The sequence below is a fragment of the Amborella trichopoda genome, chromosome 2 (genome assembly GCF_054954075.1).
Source record: "Amborella trichopoda isolate Santa Cruz 75 chromosome 2, AtrichopodaSantaCruz75HAP2 v2.0, whole genome shotgun sequence".
Taxonomy (NCBI): domain Eukaryota; kingdom Viridiplantae; phylum Streptophyta; class Magnoliopsida; order Amborellales; family Amborellaceae; genus Amborella; species Amborella trichopoda.
Window position 1 is genome coordinate 16,874,070 of NC_142337.1, and position 27,461 is coordinate 16,901,530.

The following is a 27,461-nucleotide window of genomic DNA, read 5'->3' on the forward strand; positions in this document are numbered from 1 at the left end:
AAAATAGAAGTTATTAATGTAGTACCCTCATTTCTTATTGGAATACTAAAAAACAACATTTATAATGATTTTTAATAATTTTTTTGAGGTCGAATCCAGCTGATTCGGCCAATTCTAAATCCGAAACACCGATTCACTGACTCGGATGGGTTTTTGGCGAGTCGCAATGGACTCGCCCAAGTCGACACGTCGCATAGCTATTTATAGAACAATATGTGACACTCATCCTTGGATGTGAGATAATTTCCACAAGCATTAAATTATAACATAGCTTTAATATATATTTTTAACTTTCCATTAAAGTCATACAACACGACGTAGCCTGGTTGGTTATCACTTCCACTTTCTTTGTGGAACTCTCGAGTTTGAATTTCAGCCTGATCACACTATCCATTTTATTTTTGTTGTCCAAAAAATAAGCAGAAAATAATGATTTTTTAAAAAATAAAAACTAAAAAGTTTTTTCTATTTGAAATCTCTCTTTTTCTACCAACAATCTCTTTTACTAAATTTATTCTAGAAACCTAAAAAATTAAATTTTTGAAAAATTAAAATTTTATTTCGAAAATTGGTACGCATTCTAATAATTTCTACATTAATAACTGAATCTTTTATTTTATTTATTAATTTTTTCATTATAAATCATGTAATGTACTATTTTTCTTACAGTTGTCAATAATACATTTTAGTTTAGATGATATTATAAAATATTTTGGATTTGTTGTTTTTTGTATGATAAAATAATTATAAAATATAAACCAACATTTTTAATTTCAGTATATCATATTATAGTTAGTTAGGTTGTAATAATTTGGATTTCTTTTAACGGATTAGGGTTTTCCGTCAATTCGAGATTTTAGTGGCCATTTTTTCATTGATTTAGTCAGCTCTTTATTGAAGTCCATATATGATTATATACTTTATCCATGATAATTCTATGATTTTTTTTTGTGTGATGTAAATTTAATGGTTAACATAAGTTTATACAGGGAAAGAAACGTCTCAATATTCACAAATTGATAAAAAAAAATGACAGTTAATAATGTAGTACCCTCAATTCTTATTGGATTCCTAAAACACACTATTTATAATGAATTTTAATAATTATTTTGGATTTTTTTTAAAATTTAATCCGGTCGATTCTCGATCCAGATCGATGATTCACCGATTCGGATGGATTTTTGAAATGCCCGATCCATGGCACTGATACGTTTTTTAAACCACTTATCCGTTTTTGAGATGTGCATGCACCGATCCACCTATCCATTTTTTAAACCTAGGACTCGTATCATCCCAAGAATCGGTCCCGGTCATTACCAACCCAGATGGATGAACCGAATCGGAACTGGCCGGAGTTTTGACCCGTCTATTCGTCAAAATTCATGGCCCTCTTCTCAAAGCGCGCACCGGCCGGAGCCAGGCTGGAAAGGCGACTCGTGGCCTAGCGTTTCATTTTGCCCTTCCCACTTTCAAATTGGAAATAGAAGAGTATTTATAGTTCAGTCTTGGCGCTCAAAACTCATACGCAGAGCCTACACTACAGTTCTTGGTTGTTAGAGAGAGAGAGAGAAAGAGAGAGAGAATGGATCCAAATGTAGGAGTCGCTGAAACTGAAGCTCAAGAATCACCGGTGCTCTCTCCATCTCACTCTTCTCCATTTCACTCTCTCTAACTCAACTTTTTATTTTTTTTCCGTCATATTTTTATCTGTCTCAATTGCTTCACTGCAATTTATCTGAGGCGTAAGTTGACTCTCTCTGACATTTTTTTGGTGCATTTTATTTGATATTTTGTCTGAACTGGCTTTCACGTTCAATCTCTTTGGTATTTTGGCTCGTTTGGGATAAGTCTGCAAAACTGAGAAATCACAGAGAAGATTGCGAATGTGAGATCGTTCTTCTGGTTTTGGACAAAAGATTCCGAAGAAACAGTGATATAAACTAATTATTACACAAAGCACTCCCTTGATTGATAGGACTCTTAAACCCAAAATGCTATGAGAAGCGCAAATCCTTATATAGATAGATGAAGGCCACAGTTTCTGGTGTGTCGTTTTTAGAAACTTAGACATGAATTCAATCAAAAGGCTAACATGGATCCTGTAATTTTCAGAAAGTAGATTGTTATTTACTAATGGATGCTCTTATGTGTTGAACAGTGTCATTAGCTCTTTTGTATATTTGCATATGAATAGAACAGGTTAAGGCAGTCTGTAAGGAATTCAATGAATTAAGTAGCTAAGCTAGAGTAGTCATGCTGGCCTAATGACTAGGAATTAGTGGTCTAAGCAATATAAAAAGTAGGAAACAAATGCTCCTTATCAATGTTTTAAGACACGAATCTTCCGGGTGGATCAGCCCTCCACTTTACCGATCTGGATTGGCTTAATCGGATGATTTGGATCGGCCAAAACGGTGATCCAGCCTAGTCTCCCTCCTAATCTGATCCAGATATGCGATTCCTGACCTGGATTGCCAATTAAGAATTAATGACAGATGCCCTGGTCGATATAATAAAAAAGGAAAGTAGGAAACAATGGTCTGGCACATAAGTATGATATAATAAAAAAGAAAAGTAGGAAACAATGGTCTGGCATATGATTTCTGTTGAACTTGTGATAATCCCTCTATTTGTTTTATTTACATGTTTGATCATGTAATGTACTACTGGAAAAGTAAGTTGAGGGTCTGGTTCAATATTTCCTGGACTCAATCAAGTTTTTCTTGCAACTGGCATGCAGGTCTACATGGCATGCATCATGCAATCTCACAGGTGATATTACTAATACATTTGGTAGAAACTATTATAGGGTGTGCCTGCTACTTTATTGTCCAATACTTTATTGTAACTTGATAGCTTAACTGAAAATACATTTTGCTACGAACTACATGCCAACACAATATTAACTAGATGATTGCATTTGTAAATTAGTGTGTCTGTTGTGAGATTTTGTCAATATTATCTAGATGATTTCATGGTCAATTTTATGTTTATGTTGTGATATTATGTTCCACATTCGTAGTAGGGGGCTGACATGAGTACATGACATGTTTCTGATGTGAAACTGTTTGGATAGTTTATGATTTCCCAGGTATTACAGAATTCTGTGATTGCCCATGCTAATTTGGTATTACTGCTTTTTTAAAGGTGTTTTGTCATTCTTTTATGGGTCATTATTTTGTCAGAGAGCTCTTGTGGGGGAGTGCATTCCTAGAGAGAGCTTTCGGGTCACATGAGTAAGCAGTCTCATAGCTAAAGAGATATAAAATCGAAAATGCACTGTGCACTTTACAAAAGTGGAATGTGCTTTCCCATGTGCTACAGTGTCTACTGCTTTCCCACAAAAGAAACATGGGAAGCAGTAGTCCAGCAGGAAAGAACTTTCTCATAGAGTTATTTCCCTCAAAGCAAATGTGTTTTGGGTATGTGTGTGAAATTGTATATGCTAGAAGTAATAAACCTGAAGATGACAAACTAAAGAAGTCTTTGAGGTCTTGGATGGCCGAAACATTCATTCTGTAGGTTTACAAAGAGGTTCATTGTATTTTATTTTCAAATAAATCTAGAACATTCACAAAAGCACATTATTAAGGTGATCCATAATAGTTGATGTGGTCATTCTTCTCACTTAATGACCTTTTCCAATCAGCTTCTGTTTATGTAGAGCATGAAGCAGGCTGTTTACTAAGTATAGCAAAACATGCTGATCAAAAGGCTGTTCAGTGAAAATTAATTTCATATAAGCATCAAGGACAAGGAACACATCTGGGAGTTGCCAAATTTTGCTATAGATATACGTGGCACAACTACAGGGACAATTTACCTTGGTAAGGGTGATTGAGGATTGCATCTGCAAGGAGGCAGAATTAGTTTGGTAATTCCATTTACCAGAATATAAATTAAGATGAAGGATCATTTTCAAAGATAGAAGCAAGGAGGGTCTCTATAATTTGCAATCTTGTATAAAAAGCCGTTGAATGCTAGCTAAGGTCAAGGGTCCAGGTGAGCCTTCTAGTGATGTGGCTGTTGATGGCATGTGGTTGTATCAATACTGGACTTCAAAAGACAATTTGTTTCGATATCTCCAATTTAACCAATTGCTACACATCTTGAAATACTCTTATTGACAGTACAATTTCATAGATAGGTTGTACCAAAGTTGCTGTGGCCTAGGCAGTTGGGTGTTGGCTGCACTCTGTAATGTCGGATGATAGCAGATTCCATATGGTTATTAGATTTGAAGAACATACTTAATATATGGAAGTGATGCATGATGATGTGTGTTCAAACATTGATATAAGGCCAGTTAAATGTGAATCAATTTGGCTTAAGTTGCGTTAAACTACAAATATGTTGATAACCTCTTCTAGAAATGGTGGATCAGTTAGTGTCTTCTGTTCTCAGTCTCATAAATGACATATTCAAGATAAACATAGCAGAACATTCTAGTTTCCTTGCGAGATTACTCTCTACTTTTGTGCGAATTACAGTCCCATAATCAGCTGGTGTTGATCTGCTCGCACTTTCTTCAAGTTATTTTTTTGAATTTAGGGATCTTGATTTGCAAAATTGGGGGATCTAGATCCTTGTTAATGGGATCCAGATTCCTCTCATCAAAATGATGAGTCCATGAGTAAGTGGAATTGAGCCTCCACCAATGTGGAGTCGAGTTTACATTGCTACCAAAGATCACTAACACATTTGGAGATTCATTTAAAATGGGGCAGTGGATAACCAACATATTTGAGTTGTTGCATCAGGATCACTACCATTTTCGTCAAACACTAGAGCTTCTTCTATTCCTAAGAACTGAAATTTGAATCCTTATTTTGGGTCTTTAGTTTTACTTCTCACTTATGCAACTGATGGAGGGCAAAATTATTCGTAATTTTAATTTTTATTCAATTTCAAATGATGTACATTATAGTTTTAGTTTTAGGGTTAAATTATAGGGATTGTCTACAAAGAGAACATTTATCTTTTGTCATGGAGGTCACAATCATTCTTACTCGATGTCAAATTGGATGGTTTGGGGTGAGTTATGAAGTCCGAGAATTTTTTTTTGGAACCTCGTGTCTATTCAATGACACTCTTACAACCACAGGGGCAAGAATGATTGTGATCTCCATGTGTAAAAGATAAATGGTCTCTTTGTAGACAATTCCTTATTTATAGGGTTCTTTAGGTTTTTAGGGATTATAGGGTTTTTATATGTTTTATTTATTTCATGATTACTATTCACAAGTACTATTGATCGGGGTAAAATTGTCATTATGAATTTTTAGTTTAAGTTAGGATATATGCGTCAATGTATTATTTGTTTGGACACTTTTTGTACTTGGAGCATTAAATAATATTATTCAGAGGTGTGTGGGGGCCTATGAGAAGGCAGTCATGTGATTTTCCAGAACTAAGAAAAAAGAAAAGCTCAGTCCTTAGCAACTCTAGCTTGGGTATGGAGAAAACCCTAGGTTTCTTTGAATTGTGGTTGTGTTTGGCTTTGTTTCTTGCTGATTTTATTGTTCTTCAAAATTTTCCTACATCAATTTGGTATCAGAGCTTGGGGTTTCTTCAACAACAAGGCCAAGGCACTACATTCAAATCTAGGGTTTGCTGATTTTGGCCCAAGTTTTGCCGAATCAGCCTTGATCTTGCTGATTTCAGTAGGTTTTTGTTGGTCATCTGCCTAGAGTTTGTGATTTCAGTAAATTCATGGCGGTGAAAAGGGCTGTGGGAGGGGGTTTTGTAGACCCGCTTCGTGATCCAGACGACAATTGAGGAACTTGAATAGGAAATTCAACAGTCGAGCAACAGTCAGTGTTGAAAAAGTTGGTTGCCTGGCTGCTTAGACGTAGCCTAGGTGGGTGGGTCTAGGCGGGCCCCTATATGGTTTTGGGTACCCGCCTAGTGCCTGCCACCCCTTGAAAAGCTAAAAAAAGGAGGATAGAAAACCAAAGGCAGATTAAAAAAAAAAGGCCTCTCTCTCTCTTTCTCTCTCGTTTATCTCTCGGTTAAAATAAACACAATTAAAATATAGGGTAATATAACTTGAGTAAAAATACAAATAAAAAACATGTTGACACAAAATTTTAGGAGAAAGACACGAGTCTATCTCATGCAAGGGAGTTGTTGATAGAAAAAGGAGGGGAACATGTGCCCTCGCTACGTGTAAAGATGCATGACCTCCATTAAACCACATTTCACACATCCCATCCCCCTCTCTCCTCTCTCTCTATATCTCTCCTCTCTCTTCCCCCATTTAAATTTGAAAACCCCTTTGAGGTGAGGGAAACTAGGAGGATAGATATGTGGCGACATAGAAGAAAAGCGGGAAGTTTTAGGTGGATGGAAATTGGGGAATAGGGGGGCACGTGGCTAGTCAATATACTACATAAGCCATGTGTCTCAATCTATTCCCCACCCACCCCTCTCTCTCTCTCTCTCCCTTTCCCCTAGGTCTACCCCTCATTTCTCTCACATCTGTCTCTCCTCTCAAATCTCTCTCCACCCTATCTCACAAAACTCTCTCTCTTCCCTCCCCCTCTATCTTACTTCTCTCTTCCTTGGGCTCCCCAAGTATTTAGGCTCGCATCTAGGTGGGTGTCTCTGCCTTTATGAACACTACCAGCAGTTTGTGAGTCTCAATAATGGACAAGATGGTGATCTTTCAGCTTAAGAGTATCTCGAGTACACGCTTTTTCATTTTCGTGCACCGCGGGGGCCATTGAGTGATGAAGATAATGACATAATACCTAGACGTGTTTTTGATTTGAAGGATGAGATTCTCGATTTTGACACATATTGTATTGAAATCAACTCGTTATAGATTGAGATTCACCAGTAAACTTCGATACATACTCTGATGAACAACAAGATCATTTAGGGGATGTGATCTTAAGGATCAAGATGATGATAAAGATATTTTGGAAGAGGGTGAAGAATATGGAGAAGGTCGCACGAGGATTGATCCAAATCGTGGCTTTTGAACATCTCATTAATATCGAAGTTTTAGAGCATTCAAGAAATTTAGGGTATTGGAATCAGAGTAGCACAGCTAAAATGTGGTTAACTCATAAACCATAAATTATGGCACTGATCTTTTTACCACGTATAATATTTTCTGATAAAATGTGGTTAACTCATAAACCATAAATTATGGCACTGATCTTTTTACCATGTATAATATTTGAGCTGACAAAGAAAAAGAGGGTTGAAGAATGTGGTTTTGATGCTGAATTCATTTTAGCACTCTTCAAACTACGATGACGAGTTTTTTCCAACTAGAGGAGAATGATGGAGGGAAAAATTATTCTTATTTTCAATGCTCATAAAGGCGGAGGCGGCTGCGGAGGATGAATTTTTTCCAACCACAGGAGAATAATGGAGGGAAAAATTATTTTTATTTTCAATGTTCATAAAGGCAGAGGCGGCCGCCTAGGTGGCCAAGTTATTGCATCAATATTATCCAATTAAGAAAAACGTTTATATAAGTTGCAACCATAGTTAAGGGAATCTTGTGGGTAGGGTGACGATCCTGCTTTGGAACCTCGATCGGTTCTTGCAAGGGATCTTGTAGGGACTCCGTTTTTTCGATTTTGGGATCTTGCTCCAAAGAAAGGGGACCACTTCCATTCATCGGTGGAATCCAGTTCCATTTCGAAATAGATCCTTGCTCCCATCAACCATGATCCAAGGTTTTGGTAGATTAAAATCTTGGGTTCCATGTTTGTGGCTTCTATTTTCATTAATGGATGATACCAAGTTAGAGATTGCTATTGTCCAAAGTTCCCATTATTTATAAGTTCTATAATGGCAAAATCCAGTCCCTTTTTCGCATAACATGAAGTTTCATTCTTTTATATTCTTAATTTGAAGTAGGCATAGTCTAGAGTGACCCATTATTTTATTAAGTTCTATTGTGTAAGCCATCCCTCTTAGTTGTGAGAATATATATTTCATTTAAAATCTTATATTTATGATGTTCTATTGTCTTAAATCTGATTACAGTTGTGAGATGAGAATATATGCTTTCATTTCAAGCTTTAAAAAGCTTCTTTTACATCAGTCAGAGAGAGAGAGAGCAAGAGTGAGCGAGAGAGAGAGAGAGAGAGAGAGAGAGAGAGAGAGAGAGAGCAGTTCATCTTATCCTCTTGCCCCTTCGGTGAGCTAGCCTTTGAAAAACAATAGAAGCAGAGGAGACTACATTGGAAGAAGATGACTCTTGAGTGGTAGGATTCTGGGTTGTCGGGGACTCTAATGGAATGGTGCATGGCAAACTTGTGTCATGGCCAGAAAATGTATTGGTCATAAGAAAGACTGACTTTAAAGCTACATAATTAATCCGTTGTTATTAACGAAAAAATAAATAAATCCATTGTTAAGGGCGGGGGGACACTTGATAAGGGATCCTTGGTAAATGGCACTTGTGGACCTCGGGGCCAATCAATTGAGGACCTTAATTCCTATACTTTAAGAATCTTGATATTAAAACAAGAGGAACCCTGTTATATGACATACTTAAACCTTGATTCCTTAACCAGGGGAATTCATACTAGCTCTACTTCCAACCTCATTTTTTGTATAATGGAGCTTAGATGATTGCTAGTCAAAACATTGAACCCATTGACATCGGATCTCGCTCCTTGACTTGTTCATTGTACAGATGCCGATCCTAACCCCAAGGGAGCTTCCACTAAATGGTGGTTCGGCGAATCCCGAATGGATCTCGCTCCCGCCTTCAACAACTTTTGGTTGCAATGTTAATGTAGAATTAAGGTGCACGTCAAAAATCCATCATTAAAAGTTGTTTTTATGTTGGAAAACCCTCTAATTAATCATCTCACCATAGCGATGTATGAATATAAAAGAAAAAAATTCAAGTTTCAAAAATAGTTTATCTTGCATCACATTATCCGGACCATCCATTTTCAAGATTTTCATATGTTTATAGATATTATTCATTTGAATCTTTTTTGGAGTTCGAAATTTTATAATTAGCGATAAAAATAGATTCTCAATCCATCCTAAGAAATTTTTATACCAAAATTATATTTAAGATAAAATTTGAAGGCGTTAAGGTTGAGTCTTTTCATATGTAACACCTTCACAATGATATAGAAAAGATATTTATGCAATCTTTTATTGTACAAACAATAAAGGAAATTATTTAGTCAAATCATAAGAATAGCCCTCTTTACGTACCTCTCTTTATTTCAATTACTAATTTAGGAAGGCAGAGAAAAGAGACCCAAAACCGTAGATAAAGCTTGTTGGCACTATTTACATTCTGTTTTTATTGTTCATGCCCCAAAGGTATTAGAAATTCTAACACCTCAGGCCTTTTTATTACACTATGATAAAAATTATCAAACCTACCCCTACTCAGTTAAAACGATATAAAATACCAACATAAGTCCCTTCACTGAAAAGAAAATTCATAATGACACTTGTACCCCTAATAAAACAAATAATTCAATAAGTATTCCAACCACTTTTCTAAACATCTCCTAAAATCCTAAAATTATAAAAAGTCATAGAATTTCTAAAAAAAATTAAAAACATTAAAAAAATAACCCTAGAAAATTCCAAAAATACATCCTTAAAATTCAATAGGAAAAACTCGAAAACAAGAGGCATCTTGTCTTGCATTATTCTCCCCTGGTTGGAGAAAACTCGTCATCGAGTTTTGAAATAAGCTAAGATGAATTTTGAGCTAGTCCTGCAACCTCCTTCAACCCGAATAGTAAAAATGCGATTCTGGGACTTGTGAGTTATTGAACTAATCAAAACACAACGGTTTGCACTGAAACTCAGTCTTTGCAATCAGTTGATATATCCATAAATACTCCATAAGGAAAGGGTCAATTATATGTTGATGGAATAATCATAGGTACATACACTTGGTTCAGTCACATTAACTAGATGAAATTGCATCAGTACAACCGTTGAACTATACTGAAATTGCCTTGGTTCAGCCCTAGAATAGACCAAGGGAGCATCTTCAAGATGATCATCTCCAACCCTTAGTTCACTAACCAAATCGACAACTTCCTTTTCCAAAACTTCTTCATCTTCATCTTGACCTTTGTTAGCTTCCTTGTTTTCCCGGTTCTTGATCATAAATTGGATCACTACCTTCTTCATGTAAACACTCATCAAAGACTGTTGGAGAGTCCCAATCAATGACTTGTTGATTTTGGAAGCAAATTGATGAGAAATTCTTTGGGTTTAACCAATCTGCCTCGTCTACTACTCGGGACGTAATCATACTGCTCCGGATCACCAAAGTCTCCCCATGGTCACTAAATGTAACTTCTGGCTGTTCTACCTCAAGTTCCTCATCATAAACAGGGTCTCTATCAATTGACAGCTTGCTGTCCTCGTCGAGGAACTCCTCTCTAAAGTTCACAAATTTTCTATTCGGGTACCAAGAGGGGACATTTTCAACTCTTGAACACTTAAAGCACTTAAGTGAAGGTACTATTTAGGTGATTTGGGTGACTAGAACTGGCCCCAACATCCATTGTATCCTGCTGTTTGGACGGGCCAGCAGGTCATGAGGATTGTTCCGCCACCAAATTTCCATTAAATTCTCTCCCACTACCACTTGTATTACCTTGGACTGCCCTCCACCTTGATGATGGACACCGGCGCTGTCCTTCAACCTTCACTGCTAGGTTGTAAGACTCATCCAATGTCCAGTAACGCTGCAAAACTACCACATCATGTATAGATGTTCTCATACCACCCACATAGCAAGCTAGGGACTTTTCTTCTCTTTCAAGCACATCACTTTGTGCCCTCAACTGATGAAATTCATCCGTGCACTCATCCACACTTTTTTCTCCTTGACAAAGATGATTCATCTTGTGGTAAAGGGACTGTAGCAATTTCAGGTAGATATTTTTCCTTGAATTTCTATTTCATCTTTTCTCAAGTGTTAATTTTGGGCTTTCCCATTCTCTCTCACCTTGCTCTCAACTGTTTCCACCATACCGAAGCACTTTTCTTCAAATTAAATGGCAATAATTTTAAACCTTTTTGTTCTCTAGTACATCCTTATAATAAAAAACCCTTTCTGCTGTGTTTCACCAGTCTATAAAGTTGCTGGGCTTCGACTTTCCTTCAAAATCAGGAATATCTATTTTTAGATCTATACATTTTGAGTGCGGCCCATACCTCCAATCATATTCCTCTTCACTCGAGTCATCCCGTAAAACACTATAATGAAAAGGGTTGTACTGAACATCATCTTGGACAGACAAAACTTTGTCTTGCCCACGATCGATGCCTGCAATCCTCCTTGTAAGTTCTGGAACTTGTTGTCATAGATAGTCTGCCTTGATCCCGCTTATCACCAGGTGGATCCATATGATCACCCTTCCCTCGACCTCTTCTTGTTGCCATAGGTTCACCGAAATCACAAACCCTAGGTAGAGAACCAACAAAACTTAGCCAAAAACAACAAATTTTAGGCTGACTTGGCAAAACTTAGCCTAAAATCAGCAAACCTTAGACTTAGCTGTAGATTTTCAGCTTTGTTGTTGAGGAACACCTAGGCTCTGATACCAATTTAATGCTGGAAAATAGAGAAAAGAAACAAAAAACAGTTTAATGACCATCAAAGCATGCCAAATTTGAGTGGATCTGGCTTTTCTTGTACAAAAAAGTGGTCCCAAAAACCCTAGATAGGGCTTGCTGGCATTACTCATAGTCTGTTTTTACTCTTCACTCCCCAAAAGTGTTAGAACTTCTAACATCCCAGGTCCTTTTATTGTATTATAATAAAAAAGATCAAAACTACTCATACTTAAGTTAAAGTATTATAAAAATACCGACATAAGTCCCTTCACTTAAAAGAAAATTCGTAATGGCATTTTTACCCCTAATAAAAAAAGTAATTCCATAAGGCTTCCAATCACTTTTCTAATTATCTCCTAAAATCCTAAAAAATATAGAAAGTCATAGAATCTCTAAAAAAAATTTAAAAACTTAAAAGAAATGACCTTAGTAAATTCCAAAAACACATCTTTAAAATTCAATGGAAAAGATAAAAAATAATGAGCTTCTTGTCTTGCATTAATTTAAAAAAAAAATTGAAAGTTTGAGATAGAGAGAGCAAATATGTATGTAAATCTAGAGAAATCATTCTCTCTTGTACGCATTTGTAAAAGATGGCGCCATGCAAGTCAAAATTCCATGACTATTTGTGAAATAAGTTGGAGCTACCATTCCATGCAATAAGTCCTATTTTGGGAGCATAGAATTTAAAATTTTCTACATAACTCTGCCTTTGCCGGCCCCTAGCCGATCATGTTGGTCCCAAGCTTGGGTAAAGGAGGAGGGTTGTGTTAGGTAGGGAAGCAAGCATAAAACTTTACGAAATCTTGTCATGAATCTTGAACCTGTGAGCAGAATAGCGGAACGTGATTCATTTAGGCGACTCCAAATGGTTGGGATAAGGCTTAGATGATGATGAATAATTTAAAATTATCTCTTTTTGATTGATGCCAATCGAAGAATCTCTTTCCCTTTAAAAAGTTTATTAGACATAGTACTCAATATTTATTGCCCTCTTTCTCTATTGATATGCATTTATTAATTCCTTTTTTTTTGATGGATATGCATTTATTGTTTTCCTTTTGGATTGACATATTTTTTTCTCCTTAGAATACCTAAAGAATATGAGTGTGTTGACTAGTTGACAAACCCTTATTTGATTGGGCTTGCACTTCTCCATGGCTTGTAACCAGACAACGATCCTGCTTATCCCACTTTCCTTGAGTGGGATAGCTACCGATGTTATGAGATCCAAAAACTAAGTTCCTTAAAATAGATTTTGAATCCATAAATAAATGAGTCGGGAATGTGAGATGCAAGAAGCTACACTTATTTGGTTAAAAAGTAGTAGCTGGTGAGGATCTCTTTACTCTAAGAGTGTTACACCTAAGCCTTTATTTCTGTCCATATATACTGAATCACGTGTTAATTCTAATGCCGCATTAGATTTGGAAAACTGTGTGGGAAATGCTGTTCCTTGATTTGATAAGGAAAAGCCTCTCCAATTTTGCCACATTCTGAAACATACTGATTAATCCTTTATGTAGCACAAAATAATAGAAGACTAAAGAAAACAAACTAAATTTGCTTGGAAACTATGTAGTATTGACACATAAAGAATGCATGATGGAGCAATGATAACCCTCAACACATGTATACATGCTCTAGATATATTGCATATGCACTTTATGATACATTGCAATCTCCACTTTGTACATCTGGTCCTTAATTTGCATGCCTTGATTCATGCAAATTTGGTATGGATCAGCTATTGCATAATGATACATAACCTGTTCGATATGATGCTATCACAGAACTTGAGACTATGTGATGATAACTTTAACGATATGCAGGCTATAAGCCACATAAATTATTGAATTCTTTGCCATCATGGCTTCATCATTTTGGAGTATCCTAACCCTTTTTCTGAAAGTAGTATTTCTTATTTATCTGGAAGTTTTCCTCTTTCCCTAATAGAGAAGAAGAGTTATCGCAATCGAAATCTCATGGGACAATTCATATTGTTCAGACTTTTACTGCTATCTCATCCTATTGTTATGATACAATTGATGATTTCTGACTTGAGTTTGTGCTTCTTCAGCATTGGAGTTGCTTACTATGATACCAGTGATTGTCAACTTCATGTCTTGGAGACTTGGGAGGATGGAAGTGGGGATTTTCCCATGATTGATCTTGGTATGCAAGCTTAGAGTAATTTTTGTTAAATCTCTGGCTATATATATATATATATATATATATTGGACAAGTCTTCCCAACGCCTATAGGCGAAAATGAACAGTGATTTCGCCTACCCTCATCAACGTCCAAAGTTCATTGCACGGCCACGATTGTCTGGTAGTGTTTCATCTTTTATTTTTTTCTACAAATTGGAATGATCTAAAATTTGGAACGTGTGTACATCTTAGTGAGACGCACCTAATAAAAACATAAAAAAAATAATTAGCAATTTTTTTTGACCAAAATACCCTTGAAACTTTTCGAGGGTATTTTGGTCAATTTATTTCATGTAAAATATTTATTTGATATTTTTCTACCTATTTTTGATGGATACACGCTCCAAATTTCATATCATTCCGATTTGTAAAAAAAAAATGAAAAATGAAATACTACCGAACAATCGTGACCGTGCGATGAACTTTGGATGCTGATGAGGGTAGGCGAAATCACTGTTCATTTTCTCCTATAGGCGTTTTGTAGTATCTCCCATATATATATATATATAGAGTTGACAACCCCTCAAAATACAAAAGTTAATGTTAGAAGGGGTTGTAATGGGTATATTTATCAAAAAGATCATTACTTATTGTTGAAAAAATTATTTTAATAGGTAATTTCATCATTAAACAAGGTAAATTTGAAATTTTTAAAGAAGTACAATGCCATTTTAGAAGTTAGTGTCCTGGAACTTTATTTGTAGAGTGCCATTCTCCTTTAGTAAAAATTTCAACTTTATCCTTTATGAAGATGACAAAAATACCTTTTGTCTTGTAGTGATATTTATAAAATTACCCTTACTTAATGATGAAGACATCACAAAAAGTAACGTTTTTTAAGGAAAAAGCCACAAAGTTAGTAAATTCACCCTTCACAATTCATTTTATCATTAACCTTTGTAATTTGAAGGGTTGTGAATTTTACATTATCCCTATATATATATATATATAAAAACTTAAAAAATGCTTATAGGTGAAGTGTTACAGTGTTTCGCCATCGTCATGGATTTGCTATGCTCGTGGCAGTTCATTGAATGGACCCGCAGCCGACGGGGAGCCTTGCTTTGCAGTTCGGCATGTTTTTTTGACCATCACGGACCTAGTATGTCAGTGATGGTACGACCACGGACATGCTAGGTCTGTGGCGGACGAAAAACACACGCCACCTGATTTTTTCTGATGGTAATGAGCCTATGGGCAAAAACGCTATTCATTTTCGTCCTTAGGCGTTGTGTAGATGCTTCCATATATATATAGGAAAAACTTAAAAAACGGCTATGGGGGAAATTCTATAGTGTTTCGCCCCGCCACGGACTTGCTAAGTCCATGGCAATATTTCAAACGAAACCGCAACGGACGGCACGTGGGCCGTGGCGGTTTCCACGTGTTTTTTGACCGCCACGGACATAGCATGTCCTTGATGGTACTGCCACGAACATGCTAGGTTTGTAGGAGTTGAAAAATCCACACAGTTTGAAAAAACGGATGGCGATGAGCCTATAGGCGACATCACTGTAGCATTTTGCCTATAGGTGTTGCGTAATCTCTTCCATATATATATATATATATGTTCTTTCATCTGATGCACTGCTACACATCCTTTTGAGGTGAATTTCTGGATTGGGCTCACTTGATCATAGTTACTTCTTTTCATATATTCCTTGTTCAATCACCTTAGGCAGCCAAAAATTTAAATGCTCTGGTACTTATTCCACTAAATGGATGTTGTCTGCCGTAATGTATTCTTTTTCCTGCCTATGTGTTTCAGTTAAGTATCAAGCCAAGCCCTCTGTCATTTACACCAGCACCAAAACTGAAGAATCATTCTTATCTGCTTTACAAAAGAGAGGTCAGTGGTGCATAACATGGAAATAAACTTATTTGCCTCAAGCTCTTACTTAATTTACGAACGATGACAGATGAAACTGTGGCACATGAGGTGAAGCTTGTGAAGAGCTCAATTTTCAGTTATGAACAAGCATGGCACAGGTATTAGTGACTTGCATTCGTTTTATCAGAGCTTATACATTTTTTGGACTGATTAAGATGCCACGTCATTTAAAAATTGAGGTATTAGACTAAATGAGTTGTGGATTGTTTTTCAGTGGAGTATTTTTAGGGAAACGTGGATTTAAAACTTTATTGATTGGGAAAATTAATGGAAGGTTGAGGATACGGTGAGGATGGCGAGGGTGAATGCATAGATATCTTGAATTGAGAGAAGCGGGAACTGATTGGCGTCTGTTGCTCATAGAGGAATAAAATGTGGCTTGAATGAATTAGAAAAAGCAAGGAAGGAGGAAGTGTTATGGAGATAAAGTCAAGGAAAGATTGGTTTGACTTGGGAGATTGCTTCCATGCTTTAGAAGGGATGGATATATACCACGGCTCAGAACCTCAGAATGGAAAAAGAATTTAGGGTAACATCGCATTTCAGATGTTTGGCACTATTGGAATAATAATTTGAAGCCTAAGTTCTTTCTTTTACATTTTGTGTTTCGTAGTTACAATATGTCTCTATTTGGATGTCTCATATTCCTTTGTGGTGAACAATTTGCTATGAAAACATGTAGCATTTAAAAGGCACTGAAAATCAATAGTACAATCTCCATTTTCTTTTATATTATATACATACATTTTAATTGTACATTTGTATTTTCTATGTATATTTTTATATTGTACATTTGTATGTTCTATGTATATTTTAATTGCACATTTAGTCACTGGCTGATTTGAAATTTTGTCAAATGGCCTTTTTTTTCTTTTCAAATTATAATTGAGCAAATGCCAATTTGGTCAATGAACATGCTCTATGTGGGGGTTTAGTTGTTTTATTTGAATGACAATTTGTTATTGTATGGTGCAATGGCATGGTTGTGCTGGTGGTGATAGTGCGATGATGGTGGGGGCAGTGTGATGGTGGTAGTGGTAGTATTATGATGGCAGTGGTTGTGGTGGCAGAAGTGTAATGATGGTTGTGGTGGAACAGCCGATGTGGTGGTGGTACATGGTAATGGTTATGATAATGGGTATGGTAGTGGTGGTGGTGATGGGAGGGAGGGTGGGACAAGAGAGCGGGGCACGGAGCAATTTGAATTTTTGTAAAACAACTTCTAGTGGTTTTGAATAAAAATTCAATTTGGGGCCCAAATTGCAATTGCAAATAGATTCAAAGCTGAAAATCAAACACTCCTTGTGGTCAAGTTGCAGGTAACAAAAGTTCAAATTGGTCCAAAATGCAATTTGGTCTCGAAATCAACTGTGTTTAGCTTGTTATGGCCTTGGAAGTATTCTGATGAAGTCAGGTACAACATCTTGATTGCGTTTTTCTTGTGCCATGTCTTGGAGTACTTCTTCAGGGGATATAAATTGGATGCATTTGATGCTTTCTTTCTCAAAGTTAATTCCTGTATTCTCCCTTAGGGGATAAATCATAAGAATATTGTGCTTCAAACAATTTGATTCCACTGAGCTGTGGAGTTCATGTATATATTTCTATTGCCAACTTGCTATATATGTTTTCCTTGCTCAAATATAATCGTCACTGGACAAGGTTATCTTTTGCAGGTTGATACAACTTCGAGTTTCTGGAATGGATGAAGGACTAAGCATTAAAGAGAGGGTCTTCTTTGTATGATATCTCGTCTTCATCACATAGATTCTGTGACGATTTTGTCATGTGCAATGTATTGTTTTATATAATGTGTTTCATGTGCATTGTGATGCATCTTCTTTGTATTTTGGAGCCATGGCAGCCGATATTTGGCATTTAGTGGTCAATCTATTTTTATTTTCCTTTCGTCTCTTTTCACCTCAGGCTGATATAACTGTTGTGCAGCGATTTTTGGTGTAGTAACCCCTCAGATAAGGAACATTGCATGCGTTCCATTTTCCTCTCTTAAGTATCTCGAGATCTTAAGGGCAAGTTAGCTATCTTGCACATTGTGTTTGCCAAAGTAGAGTTCCAACGAGTGGTTGTGGTTAAATTTGGAGATCTGCAATTCCTGTATATTCTGTTGCTTCTTCTTGATGCTCATCTCCCTCTTCTCTCTCTCTCTCTCGTGTCTATATATCTATCTGCCTTTCTGTGTGCAAAGACCCACATCCTATGTTGTTCTAAAGTAATGATTCAGACTTGATTTGGAGCATCAGAAGTAGGATTTTGTACTGGACGGTGAGCCATGGCTTGTGTGAGTAAAACTTTTTTTGTTGTTGTAATTATTGTTGAAGTGTCTACATTTGTTCTATTTGGTTATGTACTATACTTTTGTTTTATTTAGTCAACGTGAGCAGCTTTTTCTGATAATTTTCTTGGAAATAAGATGTGGTATGTAGTCTACGATGATGTAGTCTATAGGCTTTTCAAAGAATTCAATCTCACCTGATTTTCGACATTCTGTTGGCGTATGTTGTGCCTGTGAAGGACCTTTAAGTCTGTTGATGATATTTTTTGTTCTTTACCTTGTCCCACATGCTGTTATAACATGGGATTGCTTCAAGGAAGCTCTTGAAGGACTGGTTTGAATGTTTATGTTCCATAGCATGATGCAAATGATTTATGGGTTAGGACTTTCTCCATTGAACTGCCCATAAAGGGTTTATAGATTCATTTCCTTATTCTGCTTTATCCTACTTTCTATGACTACCAATTAAATTATGGTTCTTTAAGCATAGCTCAATATGCGTGTTATGTGAATCTGGCAGCTTTTGATGCCAAAAGTTCATTCTAATACATTATATTTTCTAGAATATTGTACTTTTCTTCTAGATTGCGGTACTTCTGTTTCTAGACAGTACTTTTTTTCTCTAGATATCAGAACTGGTCAAAAGGAATATTGGTCTCTTGAATTCTTCACAGGGAATGGGCATATCTCATGACATGTGGTGTTTGATATGTTTGTATTTCTGTTGGTTCATTGGGATTCTTCCATTTTAAATGACAGTGGAGTTTTATATATGCTTTGACTACTCTTGAGATTCTTTCAGTGAAATTTTATATTCTTTCATACATTTGGAATTCAAGTTGATTTCAGGCGCTTCACAATTTCACATAGTGGAATTCTATTTTTTAGCTGCTATAATTGGATTTTGTTGTAAAAACTGCTTTGGTTGCCAGAGTAATGATTATGAATTTCGTTTAAAGGTCTTAAGTCTATGTACAAGGACATAAGAGTGTGTTTGAGAAACTCAATTTTCTTCAGATTTGATAAGTCTGTATTATATACAAGGACATAAGAGTGTTTTTGAGAACCTCATTTTTCTTCAGATTTGATACGTCTGTATGTCATTTTGAGGGGGTGGGAGGTGGGACTTTAAGTAACGTTGAGGACTGTCATAGTAAAACTTCAAACAGTAAATTTATGCAAAGTATTTGAAGTTTCAAAAACATGTCTTTTGTCTTTGGCATGTGCCCATAACTTTGGACATGTGTTCCAAGTTCCATAGATATTAACAGCTATTTTATGCTTTCTATCATCTGTTGTTTGGATTCCTTTTGAGTGCGTGGTGTACATTGTATTTAATTGCAATCTAATCTTGTCTTGTAGATTATGATGTTATTCTGTACTGATACTTTTTTCTGTAAAATAGATTGCCTTGAATGTCTTTTTCAGCCTAAATGTTCCCTTGTTGACTACAGCTGAACTCAATGATGAATACTGGAAATGAAATGTTAGTTCGCACAACTGGCGGGCTTCTTGCTATTCTAGAGAATGAGATGCTTGTTGATACCGTTGGGCAGGTGGAATCTGGAAATGCGCTGATAACCATAGATTGTGTGACAGAGATCTCACTGTATCCTCCATACTATGCTACTGTGTTTTTATTGGTGTTGTTAGTTAGCCAGGTTGATGTTGATAACTTAAGCAAGCAATAGACGGAATTTTCTCAAGGTTGATGCCACTGCTCATGAGGCACTGCAGATTTTCCAAGTAGACAAGCATCCAAGCTATATGGGCATAGGGAGAGCAAAGGAGGGGTAAGTTGTGCTTGTGGATGATTATATTGCTTAAATGTTAAAGCATTCCTCATGAATTTCTCAAATTTGCAGGTTCTCGGTTTTTGGGATGTTGAACAAGGTATTTAATGGTTACATGATTTCAGGGTTATCTTGCCATGCTAAAATTTGGACTAAACTGTTTCTGGTATTTGCAGTGTGTTACAGCCATGGGCAGGCGTCTCATGAGGTAAACTCTTTGGCAAATGTTAAAAACAAAAGCTGGTGATGCATTTTATTTAGAATCTCTGAAAGCTTTAAGAGATTGAAATAGGTGTTTCTACTTTCCAGAACTTGGTTTTTGAGGCCGATATTAGACCTTGATTTATTGAACGATCGACTCAATACTGTATCCTTTTTCTCACTGAAACATAAAATTAAAGTGAGCTTTGCATGCTTTGCTGCTTAAATTTGAAATTTGGTTCCTATCCTACTATAAATGTTTTGAGGTCTCTGCCCTTTCAACTAATAATAGTTAATTCACGTGGTGCTTTAGATAATTATAGGAAACAAACGAAAACTTGGAAATTCTTGGAGGACATAAAAACAGAGGAGAGGAAAAGGGAATCAGAAATCCCTCTATTTCTTTATCCCTCTTCCTAGAGAAAACAATAGTCTCTCTCTTCCAAACATTTGTTACCTACCGAACCCCCACCTTAGCCAAGCAATGTCATCCAATGTTGTATGAGAATGGATGCCTCTCTCTTTCTTTCTCTCTCTCTCTCTCTCTCTCTCTCTGCTAAAATAACTCTTTACCTCCAACGCTTTGGAGAGAAGATGACTATGGCCAAGGTAGTTCACTGCTAGTTTCATAATAGTAAATTAACTTAATTCTTAATTTCAGAATTTTCATTATCCAAAAACTAGGAAAAAACCTTAATTTCGGATTTTTGGATTTGAAAATCCAAAATTTTAAAAACTAACTCAATTCCGAATCTTGAAGATCTAAAATTTGGGCAATTTCATCATTCTAAAAAGGTTTTAGAAAGAAATGGGTATGAATCTCATAATGGAAAAAATTTAGGTAAATTTTGAATAACATAAATTATAGGGATTTTTGGGTAAATTTTCTTTTTTTTTTATGATTTGATCTCTTCCTCTCTTTCTTTCTAGTTTTGAGGCAAATTGCCTCAAACTCAAAATTGATTTAACATTTTGATATTGTTGTGAAGATTTAGAATGGTTTCTCTCTCTCTTTCTCTCGACAGCAAAAGTCTTTTGTTGTATATCGAAGGTTAAATAAGAAAAATTTCTCTATCACACCCTTTAAAGGACCATCTATCTCTTTGCATTGCATTCGTGGTCTGTTGGGATGTGTGCATAGTTACCCAAATTTCTCACTGAAGGTTGCGGTTCCGATTTGGCACTCCAATTCGGTGATTTTGATTAGGAATCTTCACGTAACCCATTTGTATGAAGTTTGGACTTTCGATGCCTTATTTGAGGAATCCTGATTCAACACTTATAGAATCTCGTTTTTATTATTTGTTGATTCTCAATACTGCAATTGTGAATATCGATTCTACACTTGTTGAACTGGTTTCCACATTTCCCGGAATTTGACCACTTCCCCATCCCCCCCAAGAAGTTTTCAAGGCATCAAACTATTCGAGCTAGACACCCAATCTCAAGCTGTAAAATGTAGTCATCTTTTTTGACATTAAAAGACCAATAGAAACCAAAGTGATGGTCCACGTTCTCTACTTAATTCTTTAAGTATGCATTGTATTAATCCAATGGAGAATTTGCAAATCCAAGATTTTAGATATCATGTAATACAAATCATGTAAGCATGCATATATGGTATGTCGGTCAATTCTAAAGATATCGGAATCTCAATTCCATAAATGAAAGACTCTCGATTCCATATTTTGGCTGATTCCAACTAGGTTGGAAACTCGATTCCAACGAGCTAGGAATATCAATTTCATCTCTGTAGGGATCTCAACCTATTTTGGTCGAATATCGATTCCTGAAAATAGGAATCTCGTCCCCCACGATTTTTCTTGTACGAATGTTGATTTCAAAAATAGGAATCTTCTTAGCATTGGCAATTCTGTGCTTCCGATTCCTAAATTGATGCGGTTTTATAATCGCTTCAGGTAACTATGGATCATGTTCTTATGTTTGATGTATGGTAAAAGATATTTGCTTGGTTGTGTAAGAGGGATATATTGGCCAAATTTATTTAAATACTTAGCGGTGAAGAGAAGTTTCCATTCTCATTGTGATTTTCACCTTCATCTATCCTCCTCTACTTCGTTTCCTAGCTTCTTGTACATTTTTTCTATCATCATTCGAGCTAAGTGCCATGTGGAATTAGCATAAACATCAATTTTTCAAATACAAAATGAATATTTTTCTCGAGTTTTTTAATGTATAAATTGTTCATCATGAAAGGAGTTTCCCACCTAACAAGAATAAGATATCTTTCTTTCACTATTGTGAGGAATTGATGGTTGCTTTTCGAGAAACTTTGAAGTCTGTGAGAGATATTCCCCACATACTGAAGGTGAAATTCTTTTCTTGGATGGGATTATTTTCCCTATTTCCCCTTGCAAAAGGCGACTCAAATGCTTACCATTCTATATGAATGCACTAATTTTGAAACATAATCAAAGGCTGAAGTCGTTGATCTTTTTAGTTGGGTTAATCAAAGCTTGTTTTATACTAAATATCATTTGCAACGTTTTGGCTGTACACTTTCTTAAGTGGCCCCAAAAATCATTTTCTATATCATATACGATGTTATGAATGTCATGCCTTTTGATATATTTGATATTGTTATACACACGTGCTTTTCTGAGGCATTTCTCATATACACACCAATTAAATCTTGTTCCCAATAAAAAAAAAACGTCGAAAGATTGTTTGTGGTTTGTATGGATTGTAAAGCCTTTATGCCTCTCATGTTATACCTTTTTTGTTAAGGCTTGTAAAGCCTTTGTCCCCCTCCTTTATGCACACCAATAAAGTCTTGTTCCCAATAAAAAATATCAAAAGATTGTTTGCGGCTTGTATGGCTTGTAAATATCCCTCCTTTACAAGGTGGTAATTGTTGAATGATCTATCCTTTCTCTTTCTAAATATACCGATGAATCTTTGCTACATGAGCTCTTGATTCCTCGCACTTCAATGCTGCTTCTTTGTTTATTTTTGGACTTATATCTGATAACTCCGAACTTAACTATTTGTTTTGTTTTGTTTGAAGAAATTCAACTCTCCTAGTTCGATTTCTACAATCGATGAATGGTCAACCATATTAAAGGTAGGTTCACTTTTTTCGTTTCCTTATTCTATGGTGTCTATTGCATATAAGCTTTCATTTCTTTACTTTTTGCAAATTGAATATGCAAAGGTTAGGAGGTCCAAAGTGGCGATTGGTTTAGATGTGAAACTTTTTACCTCTTCTTTGAAGCATCGCGTGGGTGTCTCTACTCTCTGGTTATTCGATCCTTCCTGAATTTGCTTAAAGAAGTTTAAAGAGAGATGGTATGCGTATGTTTTAATGGTCTTAAATAAATCATTAGGAAGCATCTACTGCTGTACCCAGCCATTTGTAAAGAATGCTAATTATGTACATTTGTTGATAAGGAATGGATGTAATCATCATTTTCAATTGATATTTAGATGTAACATACATCAAGGCCTACACTTGCAATAAAGAACTAGGAACTTCATATTATCTTGATGAGTTAAGAGCTAGATTCACAGATTAGGGTAATTAGAGACTGCTTTATTGGATTTGGTGATCCTTTTTCATCTCATGTGGTTGAACAGAAAAAAAGAAAAATTATGTTGCACATTTCTTTCTTTACTGGACTTCTGCAACATATGATCCAACTTGTGGACACTTTTTTGACGTACATAGAGCTAAAATACTGATAGTAATTCTTCTCTTGCTTTATTAATTTTTTTGAGGAAAATTTTTTTTATTAAGTCTATTATTGTGTAATGATGTAAGCTACATTTAAAATGTCTATGGTTTAGCTTGACTTTGTTATTATGCAACAAAACATTTGTTCATGTTTCTTTGTAAGTCAACATTTCCTCACAAAAATGTTTCTTTGTAAGTATTTGAAGGTTTCCTTGTAACTTTCCTTGGGGTCATTATAATTTATATTTTCTTAAGCATTCACCTTAGGTTAATTGTGATATAATGATCTTGTATTTGTAATTATAAGTGGCATAGAGAAATTTACAACAGGAGAAGGGCGTAGAGAGAAGAGAAATTTGGCCACAAACACCTTGATATCAAACTCAACATAATACTAAAAACAAGATGATAACAGCTAACTGTGGATGTGTCTTCAAGGGACATTATTTCTTTCTTCTTCAAAGAAAGTGCCTTTATATGTGAGGGCCTTCTCTCGTCTTTTTATACACGAAAAGAAGAAATAAAGACAAACATGGACTTTTGTTTTTTGTTTCTTTTTGTTTTTCATTTCCATCCCCTTCCCCTAGCACATCACCCATCTCTCTCTAATCCTTGCATGCACGAACACATCAAATCACACCAAAATAGGATTTCCACATGATCTTCCACTTGAATGGAACCATGAAAGTGAGTGACAAGACGGCCCTTAATTATGGCAAGTCCTCCATATTCAATTGTGCTGTTCTCCTGACTCAAATTACCTTTTAGTATTATCACATTGCTCCCTGATTATATATTCCAGAGGATGTGCTAACCATTGTTTTCTTCATGCTGTCCTATATTTTTCCTATGATACAAAATCAACTTTCTGGTCACAATTTTGGGCTGCTTATTGGGCTTTTTTTTAAAACATCTCTCTAGTCATGGTTGTACTATGTATTGTTTGAGCGAGAATCCTTTTGTTATTTCTTCCGTCTAGAGCATTGCCTCTCTTTTGCACATTGGGAGACTTTTTGAAGTTGAAGTTCCTGGAAGGTTGCAACAGCAATTGGAAGGTTTGACGTTGCACATTTTTGAGAAGGTAGAATGGTTTTTCATATGTACCTCTTCTATTGGATATTAATATATTGTCAAGAATTTGTGTTGCTAGTACGCATGTATCAATGTTCTCAAATCTGATAGTGAGATGTTTATTGGAATTCTATTGCTTTAAATTCTGTGCAGGCTTGTACGTCGATTACGACAGAGTTGGTCTTTGTCTACGAATTGGTCAGTTTATTTCCATTTTGTAGATGCTTGTATCACGGACAATTGGTAAATGAATTTATGACAAACATGGCTCTCCTCTTCACTTTGTCTTGGTGTCAAATTGGCTGTTTTGTATCAATTTCTTTTATGCGTCCCTCACTTTCTATTGATGAATCAAAAGTTTTTGATAGCTGTCTTGCGTTTGAAAATGGTTTTATGGTCTGGATCATGGAATTTCAACAGGAGTTACTGGGTTGTACAGAAGATGCTAAAGTGATTTAAAATGGTACACTGTAATGAACCTTTATAGAATCCTTTCTAGGGTGCTCATTGGTTGTCCTGTTCTTTTGTTTGCAATGATCGGAAAATTTTACGGACTTGCTGTCACTATAAATACCTTTGGGATTCCACAGTATAACAATTTCTACTAATGAGTATTTGATAACAAATTATAGGAACTTTGTACCTGGGGTGACAATGGGCTTTTCTTAGGGAATTGCTGTCCTTCGCTCGCTCTTGGACCTACTTGTCTAGGTGTTCCTTTGGTGTTTTCTCTAGAGTTGTATAAAGTCAATTGTTTTTACAGTTTTAATTTTGGATTTGATGTATGAATTGTCTTTCTTTAACTTAACCAGGAATACTGAATTTCAATCATGTTCCTTGTAACCTACATAGGCAGGAGAATGGCGATGCTTGATTTCTAAAGTTATGAACTCTACATTTGGATTGTATCCTCCTTAATGACTGGAATCATTGAGAAGGCATTAGGCACACCCATATATATGGGGGACTGATGAGGGAGAACAGTCCATTTGTGAAACCCTATGTGGATTGAGAAGCTTGTACGAGATGTGTAATAGTTTAATAGTTCACTTGCCTAGATCAATTTTGGAACACTATCATGGAGACCAATCCTGTTTCGATGGTTGGTGGCATACTTTAAGGATCGATCTATTTGAGGTGTCACATCATTGACTTGTTCATCTTAGTCTCTCCACACTCAGTTATATAACTGGCTATTTTGCATGATACGAAGAAGTCTAAAGTGAACAATACCTAAGAGCATACTAGTTGTTATTCTCATCATGGTAAATCCTCTTGGACTTGTGCTTTGATAGGATTCCTTGACTGGGCATATCTATATCGTGGTTCATAAATCTGTCAAGTTGACTAAGAACTTGCCCAGGTCTAGAAAAGGCTTAAAATCTGGGAAATCTTGATTTTCTGCATCTATCATCAATACTTGATGGGTTTCTGTTGGTTGCGTGGTTTGTGTGTGATAGGGTTTGCATTTCAAATAGTTTTAAGCATCTTTTATTGATTTCATCGATCATGGACAAAATATTTCAGATTTTTTTAGCATCTTTTATTTATTTCACCGATCATGCACAAAATCTTGCATTTGCAACGCCTATTCTCCTTTGAAAAATATAGACAGAGAAGAAAAACAAAGAGATAATAACACCTTATGACATCTTTGCTATCATGTTCTAGAACAAGCCATGAAAGTAGACTTATCATTAATGTTTATACGGGGTTGAATTCAGCAGAACAGAGACATGGCATATCAACTAGTTGAACACTTAATATCCCTATTTCTGTCTACAAATCTATTGCATATTTCCTTTGGGATAGACTATTATCATACTTGGACCTTGCTACCTCAATCCAATGAGAATGCCTAAACTCTCTCAAGTCTTTCGTCTGAGCATACTGTCTTAGGTATTCCTTCAATTTATTAATTCCTTCTTGATCACTTCATGTAATAATGATATCAACCAAGAGGGTCTAGATGTGCCTGTCTGAATTAGAATCATCTTGGCTATATGACTCTTAGGTAATTTGTGAGGTCAGAGAGAAACAAATCTGAGCCATCCATCCTTGGAATCAATCATTATGATTTAGGGAGGAAACTAGGAATCTTATTGGTCGAGGCCTAATTTTCTTTCGTTCCTCGCAACATGCGCGCCGGGGAGAAAATCCTCTCTCAAACAATCGCGGGAGGTCCGCACACGTGGCAAGTTTGCCGGTGCCCGTACGCAAGCTCTCTTGAGTGCGGATAGAAACCAACAACGAGAAAGATTTTACGGCGGGGATACGTTCAGACGCTTACCTCGCCGTTTGGTTTTTGGGGAACATGCCGGGTGGTTCGTCCTCTGAGAACAATAACGAAACCTCCGGCTGTCTGCCAGCGCGGTTTGGACACGGGCTCTCTTCAGGCATTCAACAGGTCACTTCTCTCTCTCTCGTGCTTGCAATTGTGATGGGGGTTCGATTATCCCTCTCCGTGACGATTCTCTCAGGGGGGGCTGACTGACAAAAGGATAGAGTGCGGAGGAAGGGTGGTGAAGGTCTTCCTCTTCGCACGAGCGCTAGGCGTCCAAGCACTTGAGGCAACCGAAGAGTTGGATCCCTCTTGACTACCGGCTCAGGCTGACTCCTCTCGAGTGACTGAGGAAGAGAGCGTGTGGGTCTCTCTGCTCAACTCGACTATACAAGAGGAAGTTAGAGCAGTGGTTCGAGGGTTAGAACTCTTGAGTTTGCTCGT

The 27,461-nt window shown here is 36.3% G+C and overlaps 1 protein-coding gene across 16 annotated transcripts in view; it reads left to right on the forward strand.

Annotated features, from left to right (window-relative positions):
* The first annotated feature begins 1,261 nt into the window (after positions 1–1,261).
* The window catches only part of MSH5 (MUTS-homolog 5), a 71,687-nt gene continuing 45,487 nt past the window's right edge, over positions 1,262–27,461 (forward strand). For 8 of the 16 annotated variants that reach the window (XR_002282934.2, XR_016049316.1, XR_016049317.1 and 5 more), the window contains exons 1-15: positions 1,262–1,630; positions 2,741–2,772; positions 13,661–13,755; positions 15,562–15,642; positions 15,713–15,782; positions 17,361–17,424; positions 19,432–19,586; positions 19,669–19,770; positions 19,843–19,870; positions 19,947–19,978; positions 20,080–20,137; positions 22,214–22,300; positions 23,000–23,056; positions 24,645–24,746; positions 24,890–24,934. Coding sequence is in view for 9 of the 16 variants with exons in the window: in XM_020674485.2 (XP_020530144.1) it covers positions 1,583–1,630; positions 2,741–2,772; positions 13,661–13,755; positions 15,562–15,642; positions 15,713–15,782; positions 17,361–17,424; positions 19,432–19,586; positions 19,669–19,770; positions 19,843–19,870; positions 19,947–19,978; positions 20,080–20,137; positions 22,214–22,300; positions 23,000–23,056; positions 24,645–24,746; positions 24,890–24,934 (1,056 nt within the window). In the remaining 7 variants the exon portion in view is untranslated. Of the gene's footprint in view, positions 1,631–2,740; positions 2,773–13,660; positions 13,756–14,868; positions 14,976–15,561; positions 15,643–15,712; positions 15,783–16,082; positions 16,214–17,003; positions 17,099–17,360; positions 17,425–17,896; positions 17,984–19,431; positions 19,587–19,668; positions 19,771–19,842; positions 19,871–19,946; positions 19,979–20,079; positions 20,138–22,213; positions 22,301–22,999; positions 23,057–24,644; positions 24,747–24,889; positions 24,935–27,461 lie in introns of those variants that run through there. The other 8 variants (XM_020674487.2, XM_088858185.1, XM_088858191.1 and 5 more) reach the window with 7 other exon arrangements.